General features: G+C 40.0%; 1 protein-coding gene across 2 annotated transcripts in view; it reads left to right on the top strand.

Annotated features, from left to right (window-relative positions):
- Nucleotides 1-16,814, top strand: part of ap3b1a (adaptor related protein complex 3 subunit beta 1a) — a 253,817-nt gene that overhangs the window by 137,374 nt on the left and 99,629 nt on the right. For both annotated transcript variants that reach the window (XM_078214962.1, XM_078214963.1), the window contains exon 20: nt 2,226-2,379. In XM_078214962.1, coding sequence (XP_078071088.1) covers nt 2,226-2,379 — 154 coding nt within the window. The remainder of the gene's footprint in view (nt 1-2,225; nt 2,380-16,814) is intronic.

Genomic DNA, 16,814 nt, shown 5'->3' with positions numbered 1-16,814 from the left:
TGATTCATGACTGAATCGCAAATGGGAACCCAAATAATGATGTCTTCGATCTAGTATTTCTATGACTTTTGTGGTGGAAGGCATTGAAATATCAAAAATATATATTATCCTTCCAGCTTAGTTTATAGTTGCGAGAAAAGGTCCATTAAATTTGAAACGTTCCCAGCCTGGAGTTTACATAGGAAGATCACGAGGCCGGGATACTTTAAACATGAATGGGGTTCCATCTGATTGGGAGGCAGCACCTTTAAGTAGCTAATTTAGCTTCCATTAGAACTGAAATTTATGCTATAATTTAATCTTCATGGGTTTTCTTTTTCCTTCATTATACTGATGGCATTTATTATGTCATTGTTTCACATGATAAAAAGTACATATTACTAATTTGAAAATCCAGAATCTTCTTTGACAGGTTACACTCTAGCCTGTCGGTGATTGCAGAAATGGTTGCCCTTTCATGCGTAGGTTGCTGCTGATGCTGTTGATGTGTGCAGCTTGGCTTTTTTGTAGCTGACAGCACTGATTGGGGTATAGCACGCACTCTGCTCTTTTTATTATAGACAGTAATTAAGGCAGCTCGCCCTGCCACTTCATAACAAATACAGCATAATGCCCTAATTATAACTTTATTAATTTAAGTCAGGATTTAATGATTTTAAAAGTGATTTATATTGTTTTTCCTGTTTGGAACAAATGAAATCTGTAGTTTAAATTAATGCTGGCTTTTCATTTCTGCCAAAGTTAAAAAGCTAGTTACCAATAAATTCTGTTCATTAGATTAGCATTGGAAATTATCTGTAGTAAGATAAACATCCATTAATCCTCAAAAGGGCAGAGGAAATGTAGCAATTTTCCACCTTACTGAATCAAATATTTGAAAAATGTGTACTTTTCTGATGATCAAGAGCGAGTAGTGTTTCCCAGGTCTCCCCCAACTGAATCTGGGGGAACTTAGTAGGGGTTGTGCTGTCTCCCAGCATTCACAATGGAGAGTTTTTCACTGGTATTTGATCAGATATTCATGAGCTCTGGTCTCCACCCCTCCAATACATCAACAAATGGCCAAGCTTCACTTTGTACCCATTCAGACTTCTCATAAGCAGGTACCAGGTGCTTTAACACTCCTCTCACAACTAGATCTACAGCCATAATGGTATACGAGGTGGATCGACAGGATCGATAAGACAGCACTTAACTGAATTCACTTATTTGTGTCCTCTGGTTTTTCAAGGAAGTTTGCACATGCATGTTAAATTGGCATGAAAAAGCGAAGATGAGGTGTTTTTTGGGGGCTTAATGGCAGAAGTGAATTATAAGAGATTTCATTGCAGAGGGTGGCACAGTGGTTAGCACTGCTGCATCACAGTGGCAGGGGCCCGGGTTCGATTCGGCCTTGGGTGACCGTTTAGAATTTGCATGTTCCCTCCATGTTTGCATGGGTTTCCTCCAGGAGTTCCACAGCCCAAAGATGTGAAGGTTAGGTGGATTGATCATGCTAAATTGCCCCTTAGTGTCAGGGAGATTAGGAGGGTAAATATGTGGGGTTACAGGGATATGGGTGGGATTGTTGTCGGCGCAGGCTCGATGGGCTAAATGGCCTCCTTCTGCACTGTTGATTCTATGATTAACTGTGAAGTAAGCAGATAAGTTAATATTTCAAGATGATACTGTTTTCCAGAATGCTGCTTTGATCCTACTCCGGTCACTCCCTGTAGCCTTTAATGTCTCTGTTCTGAGGATTGATTTTATTCCTCTTTAGCAGCCATTTGTCTAGGAATTTCTAACTTGTCATCTTCTCTGTGCGGAATCTTTTCAAATCTTTAACACCACTTATGGTCACCCTGAAGTTAGGCCCTTGCAGACCAATAGAATCTATCATCTTGAAGTCTCTCAGAACCTCCATAACATTGGAAATGATCAGGTCACTGCTTAATCTTTTAGGCTAACATGATCAAATCTTTGTCTGTTTGACCTGGGTTTGAAATATAAAAATAGGTGTCAGTTTCAGACAGTGAATCATGTATTTCGTACATATGGAGTATTTACATCTTGTGAATAAGAAAAATTGTAACTTTGTACTTGGAACACTTGTTGATGTGCTACTATTTTGAAAGATTTTGCTCTAGAAATGAATCTTTTGACATGAGCCTTTCTTGAATGTTTTAAGTTAAGTTTAGATGCATCTTTTAGATATCAAATTATCTATGCTGTTCTTTTATCTTCAGTGAAAATAGTGATTCGAAAAATAACCAGGCCAAAACCAAATCCAAAAAGCTGAGTTCTGCAACTTCCTCCGACTCAGAGGAAAGTTCATCTGAAGACCGTTCAGAATCCGAATCTGAGAGTGACTCTGAACCAGACAGCAGAGTAAAACAAAAGGTAACCTTCAATAACTTTCACTTATTACTCAAATAGTCTGGGATGTGTTTTGTTTTATTAAACATTATAGAAGTGATTGTTCGCAATGTTGCAGAAAGGTGGTTATTCATCACAAATAATATCTATTTTTATTTGTTTCTTATGAATAAAATTGATTTGTATCAGTAAAGGATGTTAGATCACTATGTTTCATGGTTACTTGCAAACAAATATCTTGCATCTTTTAGAATTTAGGTTATGTAATCTGGAGTGTACATGGGCTTGAACTTGGAGGAATTTCGGGTAGACATTGTCCAAACTCTGATCTCCTATCAGAGCATTGGCTGCCTGTTGAGACATTAAATGATCTGTGATTTTCACAATAAATCTACTTAAATTTAAGTTTTTTATCCCATCTATCCAACCCTTCAAGCACCACCTGTCCCACATATGTTAGAGTCTGCAGATCATGTATTGGACTTATCAGCATTCTCAGAACTCATCATACCAGAGCAAGTCACCCTTGATACCAAGGGACTGCCTAAGAAGACTTAAATTTGAATGTTACTCGGCCAAACAGCCTAGCAATTATATTGCATCTACCAACTTCCTTTTATCCTTTTTGTTATGCAATAACTGTTTCTTTCCATAGGTTTTCTGTGGCTGTATGTTCAGAGCATTATGAAGAAACATGTTTTAATTTTTGTAACATAGGAGAGGACACATGATAGTGGTTGTGACTGGAGCAGGGTTTTCAACTTGTCCTATAAACCAAGAAATAATGGGACTTGAAAGATACTGTAATAATAATGGGTGATTTTAATCTTCATATAGGTTGGACAAATCAAATTGGGAAAAAAAAATAGCCTTGAGGATTAGTTAGTAGAATGTATGCTACAGTTTCTTAAAACTGTATGTTCTGGAAATAACCAGGCAACAGGCTATTTTTGACCTAATGTGTAATGAGACAGGATCAATTCATCTTATAATAAAGAGTCCCCCAGGCAAGAGTGATCAAAGTATGATAGAATTTTATATTCAGTTTGAGGGTAAGGAACAGATTTGGCTGCAGTGGGCTGGAAGCAATGGCAAACATTTGAGGAGATGTTTCCAAGCTCTCAACAAAGATGCATTTGTGGAAAAGTAAAGACTCCAAGAAAAATGCACCATTGTGGCAAACTAAGGAAGTTAAAGATGATATTAAACTGAAAGACAAGGTGTATGATGCTACAAAGATTAGTTGTCGCCAGCAGACTTTAGAAAACAGCCAAGGATGACGAAGAAGAAAAAATGTGAGAAATTAGAATGTGAGTGTGAATGAGCAAAAAGCTGAAAGACGGGCTGTAAAGATCTTCCAAGATAATGTAGGAAGAAGGAAGGTGTTTAAGGGAGTGCTGATCCCTTTAGAGGGTGACACGACAGAATTAATAATGGGGAAATAATGAGGTTTTGAACAAGTATTTTGGAAGAAGATACAAAACAAATCCCAATAATAATAGAAATTCGAGGGCAAAATGGGAAGGAGGAAGTTTAAACGATCATTATCTCTGGAGTAAAAGTGCTCGGAAAACTATTGGCTTAAGTTCTGACAAAACCCCCTGGACGTAATGGTCTAAATTCCAGCGACTTAATGTGGCTGCAGGGATAGTGGGTGAAATCTTACCAAAAAATGGCAGTGTTGTTCCTGGTGAGAAAACCAGTATGAAACTGGTTGGCTTTCTCCCCAGATTCTACCACACTGTGCCAAAAAAAATCAAGGAGACGTGATTCACATCATCATAGACGCGGCAGGAGATCAACATACCGGCAAAATCCCACTGCTCAGGGATCAGGAAGCCATTTTTAAAGGGTGACCCAAGCAGAACAAGAATAAACCTGCCCCAATCCCACCCCTGAGGCCTCGGGCTGCCCTCCCCATCCCCGATCGGAGCGAGCGTTCACTCCGACACCACCCCCACGTCTGTGAGCCTGTTGTAAACTGCACCAACGTCAATTTGAAAATCTAGTGAGGGGTCAAATTATGGCGGGGGTGTGAATAATATTTAAATGCACGTGGGTGTGAATCTGATGACGTTGCTGGTGAGAGCGGGGAAGATCAGAAGTCTCATTCTTGCTGGTGAGAACTGCAACTTCCGGATCTTGAGCACGCTCTGGCGACCTCGCTGATGGCAAATGTGAGCTCAAAATGTCAATGTTTGTAATCTTCCAAAATTCACCAAGTATTAGAAAGGTCCCAGTGGATTGAAAAACCACAAACGTAACATCTCTAATCCAGAAAGGAAGGAAATAGGAAACTATAGGCTGGTTGACCTGACATTTGTCATAGAGAAAATGCTAGAATCCATTACTAAGTAGTTAGTGGCATGACATTTAGAAAATCACAAAACAATCAAGCAGTGTTAACATGGTTCTATGAAAGGGGAATTGTGTTTGACAAATTCATTAAAATTCTTTGAGGATGTAACAAACAGGTTGGATAATAGGGAACCGATAGATGTAGTGTATTTGAATTTCTAAAAGCCATTCAATATGGTGCCACATAAATGGTCTCCACCCAAAATAAGAACTCATGATGTTGAGGATAATAGCATGCCTGGAGGATTGGCTAGCTAACAGGGAACGAGTCAGGATATATGGGTCATTTTCAGGTTGGCAAATTGTAACTAGTGGAATGCCACTGTGGCCTCAACTATTTACAATCTATATTAATAGATTGAGAAAAGGGACTAACTGACTGTGTGTTTTAGCCAAATCTGTTGTTGTTACAGATATAGGAGAGCAAGTTGTGAGGAGGGTACAAAGAGTCTGCAAGGGTATAGAGATAGAATAAGTGAGTGGGCAAAATTTTGGCAGACGGAGTATTATCTGGAGAAATGAGGTTGTCCATTTTGCCAGGAAGAAATGAAAAGCAGATGAAATTTAAATAGAGAGAGAGTGGAAGGCAATTCAGAGGATCTTAGATGAATCACAAAAGGTGATACAGCAAGTAATTAGGAATTCAAATGGGATGGTAGCCTTTTTTGCAAGGAGAATGGAGTATAAAAATGGGGAAGTTTTGCTACAAGCATGCAGCGCACTGTTGAGACCATACCTACAACACTGCTTATAGTTTTGGTCTCACTTAAGGGAAATACTTGCATTTGCAGGCAGTTCAGAGAAGGTAGAAGTTGAATCTCGGGGTAAAGGGGTTGTATTGTACTACAATCCCAGTGATATATTTGGACAGGAAGATCCCAGAATTGAACCATGGTTCAGAAAGTGGTAACTTTTACATTTTTTTAATAAAGCATGGAGGAACAGAGTCATGGGACTGTTAACTAGTTTTAACAGCAAGAGATAAACATTTATTAAACATGAAAAGTTGGATTATTACACAAATCTCCTTTATCTCCCCCCCCCCCCCCAGCCTAACAAATATGCACAGATATTATGGTTAACACTGATTACAAAGTATATTTTAAGCTAGAACAGTCTCAGTAACACAACGTCCCTTTAAACATTCAAGATGGCTGTGGTCAAATACGCACACTCCGCTCTGAACCTCAAGTGAAGCTCTGTGGATTTTTGCTCTCAATCCCCCCCAATATGATTGTTATGTGAGAGTTTCCAAACGCTACTCCCAAAAAAACATGCTTTGAAATGCTTTCTAGTAGCAGTTTGCATTCTGAAACACAGTCCCGGTTTTCCAAATGACACTTTTAAACAAAGCCTCTGCTCCACTTTTAACAGCAAAACCAGTTCAGGATTTTATAGGATTTCTTTGTCTTGACTGTTGTACAAACTGTTCACAATTGCTTTAACTCTTGATTCCCGGACTGTATTAAAAGGGCATCAAAATTTACCTCTGAAGTTTGCTGGCCCATTTTAAATCTAGTTACTGCAATTACCTCTAATTCAGAACAATTTGTTTACTCTTCCTTGCATTCTGCTGAACAATACCTTGGTCTCTGTTCTCTTAGCTTCAGTCGTCTTAGTCATTCTTTATATTCTTTATCATTCTTTATTATCTGGATCGTGTCTTGTTAAGAAGCCTGCATCCTTTGTCCTATACAGCTTCTCCCAGCAGAGTTGAGAGGGGTTCACTCCCCAGTGTCCTGTCTCCAAGTGCAATATATCCAGCTAAAACTAAAACTTGCCCTTTTTTCCCTTAAAAGGGCATCTAGTTGCTAAGCAATACCAACAAGTTGATGTCTTTTATTTATTCTTCATGCTGTAGCCCTCTCTAAGCATAATAGAAACACACTTGGAAGTTAACCAGCCCCCATACATAGCAACAGCTTTCTCCAGCATGAATCTAACTCTTAAGTTTTACCCTTCCAAACGCAGCAACTTTAAATTGAACCCACTTAAAACTATACCTTTCTAATTTTTGCTAATGGAAATATAAATTGCTTAAAACCACATTTGTTTTTCTAATAATAGTGAGGAAAGATTGAGCAGATTGGGCCTATACTCATTGGAGTTCAGAAGAATGTGAGGTGATCTTATTGAAAAGTTTAAGATTCTGAGGAAATGTTTCCTTGTGTGAAGGAATCTAATACTAGGGGCCACTCTTTTAAATAAGGAGTCTCCAATTACGATGAGGGGGAATTTCTTCCCTCTGGGATAGAGCATTCCAAAGGTTAACAACCCTCTGAGCAATGGTGGCTGGATCATTGATTACATTTAAGGTTGAGTTGGACAGATTTTTGATTAACAAGTTAAAGGATATGGGGACGGGCAGGAAAGTCAAGTTCAGGCCACAATCAGATTAGCCATGATCTTATTGAATGGTGGAACAGGCTCGAAGAGCCAAATGGCCTACTCTTGCTCCTATTTCTTACATTCTTATGTAAACGTTGCATACTTAAAGTTTCTTCTAGTATTTAAAATGAGTGATAGTTGCATCATTTTTAAAAATCAAGTTACTTACAAATTGGCCGTGTGATTGGCCAAATCGGCGTGAGATTAGTACTTCACTAAATAAAATTCCATTCAAAGAAAAATATAAGTAAACTTTTGAAGTATTTTTCTCAAAAATGTTGTTACGGTATGATTTTCAGCTTGTCAGTGGAATAGGTGTAGGTATGGCTGTGTTTATGCTCCAACTTTGCCATCCATATAAAGAGCAATTTTGCCTCAGACTGACATTGCAGTTACATTCTAAACTGAATCTGCGATTGGGGCCCAACCTGACACACTACCGATTTGAAGCAGCCTCTCTGGGTGACGGAGGCTCACTCTGGATCCTTCAGAATCAGTTTGGGCCTTCACATCCAATTTACACTTGCAGGGTTAAATGTTAGTCCAAAGCGGTTCCAGCTTTGCACTGCTGCTAAACTTGTAGATCAGAATGTAAAGTCAGGGTTGTCTCTAATTTTTGAATGGCATTGATTTATTTATTTAACTTCCATAATTGTGCGACATTTTGCAAGTGAAATGTTGGCAATTCAGTCAAAAACCTGTTTGAAGCAAAACATAATACTTGGGCGGAAAACCTCCGAACCAGTGAGTGGAATCTGAATATGGCAAACAAGGTTTTATTTTTTGATTGCGTAATAGGACACGATGATGCCATTGTTTTTAAAACATTCATCATGGAAATCGAAGTTGTGGAGATGGGGTATTATGACTGTTAATGTGCTGCCTATTATTGAAATAATATAGAAATCTTGTTGAAATTTTCAAATTCAAGCATGTTGCTCTGGTGTATTGTGTGTCAAATGAAGAAAAGAGGAAATTGTTGGGGACTAACAATTAAATGCGTAATTTAACAAACCATGAGAGTGATGAAAATTGTCTGATCGTTCAGAGGAAAAAAAAATAGGAGCAAGTTGGCTTCTTGGATGAATCTAATGCAGACACTGAGCTGTTAAGGGAGAAAAAACTGATCCATATTTTAAATATAAAGAAACAAATTGTCTATATCTTTCTGCCCGATTTGTTTTTAAGTGTGAACAAAACGGTATCAGTGGGAGATCTGTCAATGCATTTGGTTTGTCAATGATTGTGTATAAATGTGGGCAGAGTAAGAAATAAAATTTGCACAGTAAAATACGATTTCATTTACCTTCTCAGCAGCTCCATTGCTCGTGCTGCGGTGTGAAATTTTCATTTTACACAGTTTGCAGGCCGAGGCTATGAATTATGCATTGAGCTGGAGAAATTCTCAATCTCCTGCTTTGTGCCACAAAAATGCATTTATCTAGGTTCCATCTCTATTACGAGGATGAATCTCAGATTCAGGAATATTTGATCGGATATGGTTTTAACTTCATTATTTGTTTCTGTTATTAAGCCTTTTCTGTGACGGTTACTTTGTCTGTCTGTCACAGGAGAATCTGGGTAGCTCGTGACTGAATTGTCATGAATTTTTCTTTTATAATAGAATTTTTATTATCCAAACTCGGGGAAATAGTTATATCTGACATTTTAGACAAATGCATTGGGAAAAATACAAACCTGAGGCATTTAACATCCCACAAGGAGAGAGTGTCACTTTTTTTTTTGGGCGTAAAATAATTGAAGACATTTTTTAACTCTATTCATTTTTGTTAAATTTGCGAATCTATAACTTTTTGTAATTCATTAATTGAAAGTAATTGTTATAAAATCATCCGTGGAATGTAACTTTCGTGGGAAAGTGAATACATTGTAGGAGCAGAATTAGGCCATTCAGCCCCTCGAGTCTGTTCCATCATGCCATTAAATCATTGCTGATTTGTACTTCAACTCCATTCTAAGTCGGTAAAGCCCATGGAAGCATTTGCATCTCTGAGTCAGGAGATTGTGAACTTAAGTCCTCTTCCAGAAACTTGAGCACAGAACCAAAGCTGATTTCTCAGTACAGTACTGAGGAAGTGCTGCACTGATTTGATTTGATTTATTATTGTCACATGTATTAGTATACAGTGAAAAGTATTGTTTCTTGCGCGCTATACAGACAAAGCATACCGTACACAGGGAAGGAAAGGAGAGGGTGCAGAATATAGTGTTACAGCCAGAGCTGGAGTGCAGAGAAAGACCAACTTAATGCGAGGTAGGTCCATTCAAAAGTCTGATGGCAGCAGGAAAGCCGCTGTTTTTGAGTCGGTTGGTACGTGATCTCAGACTTTTGTATCTTTTTCCCGACGGAGGAAGGTGGAAGAGAGTATGTCTGGGGTGTGTGGGATCCTTGATTATGCTGGCTGCTTTTCTGAGGCAGCAGGAAGTGTAGACAGAGTCAATGGATGTTGGAGATGCCATCTTTTGAAGATGACATTTAAGTGGAATCCTTGCCTGTCCTCTCGGGATTGATATGGAAGATTCCATGGCACTATTCTTAAGATGTGGAGATGCCAGCGTTGGACTGGGGTAAACAGAGTAAGAAGTCTAACAACACCAGGTTAAAGTCCAACAGGTTTATTTGGTAGCAAATGCCACTAGCTTTCGGAGCGCTGCCCCTTCGACAGGTAGAGTGGGAGATGTGCTCACAAACAGGGCATACAGAGACACAAACTCAATTTACAGAATAATGATTGGAATGCTAATCAAGCTAATCAATGCTAATACAGCTAATCAAGTCTTAAAGGTACAGACACAGAGTGGAGAGAGCATTAAGCACAGGTTAAAGAGATGTGTATGGTCTCCAAACAGGACAGCGAGTGAGATTTTGCAAGTCCAGGCAAGTTGTGGGGGTTACAGATAGTGTGTCATGAACCCAAGATCCCGGTTGAGGCCGTCCTCATGTGTGCGAAATTTGGCTATCAGTTTCTGCTCAAGGACCCTGCGGTGTCATGTGTCGTGAAGGCCGCCTTAGAGAACGCTTACCCAAAGATCAGAGGCTGAATGCCCGTGACCGCTGAAGTGCTCCCCAACAGGAAGAGAACAGTCTTGCCTGGTGATTGTCAAGCGGTGTTCATTCATCCGTTTTTGTAGCGTCTGCATGGTTTCCCCAATGTACCATGCCTCGGCACATCCTTTCCTGCAGCGTATCAGGTAGACAATGTTGTCTACCTGATACGCTGCAGGAAAGGATGTCCCGAGGCATGATACATTGGGGAAACCATGCAGACGCTACGACAACGGATGAATGAACACCGTTCGACAATCACCAGGCAAGACTGTTCTCTTCCTGTTAGGGAGCACTTCAGCGGTCACGGGCATTCAGCCTCTGATCTTCGGGTAAGCATTCTCCAAGGCGGCCTTCACGACACATGACACCGCAGAGTCGCTGAGCAGAAACTGATAGCCAAGTTCCGCACACATGAGGACGGCCTCAACCGGGATCTTGGGTTCATGTCACACTATCTGTAACCCCCACAACTTCCCTGGAGTTGCAAAATCTCACTGGCTGTCCTGTCTGGAGACGATACACATCTCTTTAACCTGTGCTTAATGCTCTCTCCACTCACATTGTCTGTGCCTTTAAGACTTGATTAGCTGTATTAGCATTGATTAGCTTGATTAGCATTCCAATCATTATTCTGTAAATTGAGTTTGTGTCTCTGTATGCCCTGTTTGTGAGCACATCTCCCAGTCCACCTGACAAAGGGGCAGCACTCCGAAAGCTAGTGGCATTTGCTACCAAATAAACCTGTTGGACTTTAACCTGGTGTTGTTAGACTTCTTACTATTCTTAAGAGCAGAAGAGTTCTCACTGGACATCTAGGAACAATAGATCATCTCTTATTGGCAGCTATTGCTGTTTGTGGGACCTTGCTTTGTGAAAATTGGCTGCATTGCCTCCATCAGAACATTGTGACCGTTCTTCAAAAAGTATTTAATTGGCTGTAAAAAGAAAAATTGACATCTTGAGGTGTTTCTTTCTATTTACTGATGTTTATTCCAATTTTCTAACAAAACAATCCATTGATCTCCATTTTGAAAATTTCAGTTTATCCAACATCCACAGCCTATTGAGAGAGAGTTTCAAATGTTCACAACCCTTTCTCTGGAAAAAATGCTTCCCGATTTCTTTTGCAAAAGGCGTGTTCCCGTGTTCTGAATTCACTCACCAAAGGATATAGTTTCTCTATAACTATTCTATAGAATCCCCTTATTAGTTAAAAGGCTGATTAGATCTCCCCTCAACTTCTCAACCTAAATGTATGCAAGCTAAGTTTGCGATTATTTAGCTATTTAAGTCCTGATATAATTCTAACAAATCCCCTTCCAGGATCAACACATCTTTCCTGAGGTTTGATACAGATTGAATGCAGGGCTTTATCCCTGGTCTATTGTGAGTGATCTGCTCTCGTATGGTGTGTTACATGGAGCAGCACGGTGGTTAGCATTGCTGATTCAGAGTGCCAGGGACCCAGGTTCAATTCCATCTGTGTGGAGTTTGCATATTCTCCCTGTGTCTGCATGAGTTTGCTCCGGCTGCTCTGGTTTCCTCCCACTGTCCAACGATATGCAGGCTCGTTGGATTGGCCATGCTAAATTGCCCCTTGGTGTTCAAAAATGTATAGGTTTGATGGATTAGCCATGGGAAATGTGTGGGGTTATGGGGCTAGGGCGGGGGAGAGGGCCTGGGTAAGATGCTCAGTCAGAGACTTGGTGCAAACGCGATGGACCAAATGGCCTCTTCTGCACTGTAGGGGTTCGGATTCTATGATTGAGTTTCATCCACAACCAAGGAGTTCTGGTCTTCATCCCTGGTCTGACCAGGTTCTGTAAACCGCCACATCATATCCCAACTTTTGAATTCAAACCTCAGAGGTGAAACCACAGATTTAGATGTTGTGTGCTGCTCCCTTTTCTTTATATTTTAATGTTTCCCTCTTTGAGAGACATTTACAGCAAAACCAATATTTTGAGTTGAGAGTCTTGCAGCTTTAACTCGGATGGCGATCTGTCAAGCTGCTTGTGTCATACTGCATAATGGTAGTTGCCCATACTTGAAAACAGAAAGATGTAGCAATTTTTTTATGCTGTAAGAGACCAGGAAGCTGATGAATAAAAAAAAATAACAAAACTGATAGAATGGGCATTATCTGAGTTATTTTGAAAACCAGCAATTTAAGTGCATTGAGTACGAAATGTCTTTGCTGATTTGCTGAGTCCTGAATTCATCTCCTACTGACCGACTTCCTTGCGTCAGAATTTGTTAAATCAATTTTACTATTCTTTCATGTCACCATAAAATGATAGCATAACTTGGGCTCCATGCAACAGCAAACATAGCTGCCTGAATCAGCTGATCCTATAATGGCAATGAATGCCACTCAGTTCTGTTTTGGTGTTGAATTGAAGCCAACAGTTAATATGCTTTGTGAAAGATTTAATTGCTTAAATGAAACATTACTGTATCCCTCTTGAACCTGAATTGGAGTGTGATAATTTGAGCATTTTAAAAATCAGGTTGCCAGGGTAATGCTGAGACCTGCGAAGGAGAGAGGAATTAAAGCTTGCATCATTCAGTCCCTGACATGTGCCAATTGCTGGTCTGCTACAAAACAAACCAGCTTAACCCATGTTTTTTTAATTGTCTGGCATCTATCCACAAGGCATTGGGAAAGAGTCTGCAGGCATGAAGAAAATTGGTTGACTCAAATTTCATGGTCAACAAAAGTGTGTGTGTGAGATGCAGGTCAGATGAACCCTTCAAACGAAACCAAGACCAAAAACAATGAATTGTAGAAGAAGGGAAATGAAGAGGAAAATGAAATTGGCAAAGAGAGAATGAGAATCAAAAGGGAAGCCCCCCCAGCCCCCCCCAAAAACAAACTTCCAGCATCTAAATAGGAAATCAATAGTAATAGGTGGGGTGGGGCCGAATCGTAGCAATTCTACAATGCAGAAGGAGGCCATTCAGCCCTTCAAACCTGAATTGACAAAAATCCCACCCTACCTCTGTAACCCCATGTATTTACCCTGCTAGTCCCCTTGACACTAAGGGGCAATTTAGCATAGCCAATCCACATAACCAGCACATGTTTGGAGTCAAAGGTGATACTGTTTAGTTGCTCAGGGCAAGGACAAATCAAGGCAATACATAGTTTTTTGTATTGGGATCCTCATTAAAAGCAGATATGAAGTAATGCATGGGATTCGGAGGATATACTAGAAAGGCTGGCGAGGTTAGAGTCGATAAGTTGCCTGATCTGGATAGCTTGCATCCCAGCTTGCTGAATGAAGTGAGGGTGGAAATAACAGGCTTAACTTAATCTTCTAATCTTCCCTAGAAACTGGGCAGGTGCCAGAGGATTGGAGAGTGGCAAATGTGACATCCTTATTCACGAACATTTATAAAGACAGTCACATTTGCTACAGGTCAGTCAGTTTTATATTGGTGGTGAGTCAGGTTTTAGATAAAAGCCACAAGCACTTTGAGAGGTTTGAGTTATTTAAGGAGAACCAGTACAAATTTGTAAAAGGTAGATCAAGCTTGTCTAATATAGTTAATTTTTTTTGATGAAGTAACTGAGAAGATGGATGTTGTAGCGTTACAAAAGTTATCAAAATTGGGGTTGATGGAATAAGAGGGTCAGTGTCAGCTTAGATCAAAAAATGGTTTAGGGATTGAAAATGGAAATTGAGTCATGCTAAGTGTTGTTTCTCAGATGAGAGAATGGTAGACAGCAGTGCTCCTCAAAGCTCAGCGCCAGGACCACTGCTTTTTTGATGTATGTATATGTCTGGAATATTGGAATACAAAAATTTACCAATGCTGCAAAGGTGTGGCGGACAGTGAGGATGGTGCAAAGTGACTGTAACAAGACACAGATATGCTGGCAGAATGGGAAGACGAGTAACAAATGAAATGTAACACAAGTTTGAGGTGATGCATTTAGGCACAAGGGATGAAGAGAAGCAGAGTTCTGAATAATGTGCAAGGACAGCAGGACTTTGGTCCATGGTGCACAGAACTATGAAGATGGCTTTGAAACAAACGTGAGATCTTGAACTTCATTCTTGAGGTATTAGAGGTAGTACGGTAGCACAGTGGTTTGCACTGCTGCCTCACAGCGCCAGGGACTTGGGTTCAATTCCGGCCGTTGGAAATGTGTGGGATTACAGGGATAAAGTAAAGTTAAAGTAACGTTTATTTATTAGTCACGAGTAGTCTTAGATTAACACTACAATGAAGTTACTGTGAAAGGGGCAGGGAAAAGGGCCTGGGTAAGATACTCTGTCAGAGAGTTGGTGCAGAGTTAATGGGCTGACTGGCCTCTGTGGCACTGTAAGGATTCTATGATACAAAAGTAGGGATGTTATACTGTACCTCTGGTTGGAGTATTGCACAGTAAGAGTTTTAACAACACCAGGTTAAAGTCCAACAGGTTTATTTGGTAGCAAATGCCATAAGAATTGCATCCAGTTCTGGCCACTGCATCTTTTAGAAAGGATGAGAGGGTTCAGAGGACATTCACGAGAAAGGTTTCAGGACTGGGGGAATTTTAGCTGCAAGGTTAAGTTAGAGAAGCTGAGGTTCTGCTTGGGACAGAGGAGATTGGGTAGACGCATACCTCAGGAAAACAGAGGCCAGTGAATCCTGCACCTTTGGAGTCCACCGTCTTCCTCTGCAGCAAAAGTGGCAGAGACTGCCATGCTGGAGTGGGGCTCCTGAGCAACACCAGACAAATGTTTAATACAGAGTTGACCACCACGGCGCAAACCAGCAGCTCAAATAAAGGCTGCCAAGCATGGAACTATAACAGGTATTGTATACAGTAAACAAAAAAAAGCTGTTCCCATTGATATGTGATGCAAAAATCAAAAGACCCAGATTTTAAATCATGGGCAAGAAATGCAAGGGGGTGGGGGGGAGGATGTTATGCAGGAGTTTTCATGCACAAGTGGTAATGGCCTGGAACTCTCCACTTAGAAGAATGGTGGAAGCGCAGACTATTAATGATTTCAAAAGGAAATTAGATAGGCATTTGAGGGAAATAAACTTGCAGCCTAGGGGATGAGAGCGATGGAATATGACTGGCTGGGTTGCTCTACTGAGAGCTAGTACAGGCTAGATGGGCCAAATGGCTTCTTGTGTGCCACAATGACTCTAAGACTCTATAACTAAAAGCCGCCAATCAACATACAGTTAACCAAAGTGTTCACAATAAGGTGGTAGTCATCTGTCTACTCATTCCACCAGCCTGTCTTCTCTTCTTTTGAAGTCCATTCCTATCTTTCTCATTATTTTGCTACACTTCCAAGTTTCATGTCATCTGCAAACTTTGAAATTTGGTCCTACATCCCCAAATTAAAGTCATTAACGTATATCAAAACCAGTAAGCAAGCAGCAAAAAAAAAAACACACACAAATTATACCCTGCTTTATATTTTATTTCAAGACTGAATAAACCAGCTTATTTGAAAAGCTGCTTTGTCAAATTTTAAATGTTCATTTCTGGATAGGCCTTTGAATTTTGCCTCGAGTAATAGAGAGATCTATCAGTGAAATGTTGTTTTAGTATTTTATATGAGGAGCATGTCATTCATCTGTCAGACTGAAATTAATTCTTGGTTTGGTTTGACTTTTGTTTGTTTCACTGTCACGCTTCAAGTTACCCGAGTACATTACCAAAAGAAGGTGTCAATTTGCGAGCCTGTATTTAAATCTAAGTGGCTTTTCGTTTCTTTTAACTTACAAAAATCACATTTCTGTTCAATTTCATTTACTTAGCAATTGGATTGCATTTAAAAATGACTCTCGCATATCTGAATGCATTAACCTCTTTCGTAATCTCCTTCCTAGGTCTGAACTTTGAAGAATATTGGATAGTTTATTAAGGTTCCATTATTTTCCGAGTAGTCTGTTGAGACACATAATTGTGTCAAAAGAGAGCTCTCGAGTTAATGTAAATGCAATTCTCAAAAAAACATGAATACTTTGTTCCTTTTCATACATTTGTCTTCAAAGTTTCATGCCATATTTGTAGAGAAATGTTTGTCATATAGCATTAAATGCTGTGAATTTTTAACAGTTTGTATCATGGCTCAGATTTCCCTGAAGAGAGGCATCTTGTGTTGTGCTCTGTTAATAAGACTTTTCTCCCCCCCCCAACTAGCACAAAGGAAGATGGTTGTGGTTGTTGGAGGTCAGTCATCTCAGCTGCAGGACATCACTGCAGGAGTTCCTCAGGGTAGTGTCCTAGGCCCAGCTATCTTCAGCTGTTTCATCAATGACTTTCCCTCTGTCAAAAGGTCTGAAGTGAGGATGTTCACTGATGATTTTACAATGTTCAGCACCATTCATAATTCAGATACAGAAGCAGTCCATGTCCATATGCAGCAAGAGGGTACATAAACTAACACTGCATTAAGTCATTGCTCTCCTTAATATTAATGACCCATGCTGCACGTATATTGGACAGTATTTATAAACAGACGCCAGCCATGGGCACTATAGTTTTAACAATCTTGAGTGAATTGATTGATGAATCTTGAAAAGGGAAAAAAATAACATACATGATTGAGGGGAAGGGTTAGGGGGTGAATGAGGGGGAGGGGCCTGGAAACCAAGCAAGTGCCAGGGTCCACGATTTTTC

This window comes from Mustelus asterias, chromosome 6 (genome assembly GCF_964213995.1).
Source record: "Mustelus asterias chromosome 6, sMusAst1.hap1.1, whole genome shotgun sequence".
In the NCBI taxonomy this organism is placed as follows: Eukaryota; Metazoa; Chordata; class Chondrichthyes; order Carcharhiniformes; family Triakidae; genus Mustelus; species Mustelus asterias.
This window is presented reverse-complemented; position numbering and strand designations above follow the sequence as displayed.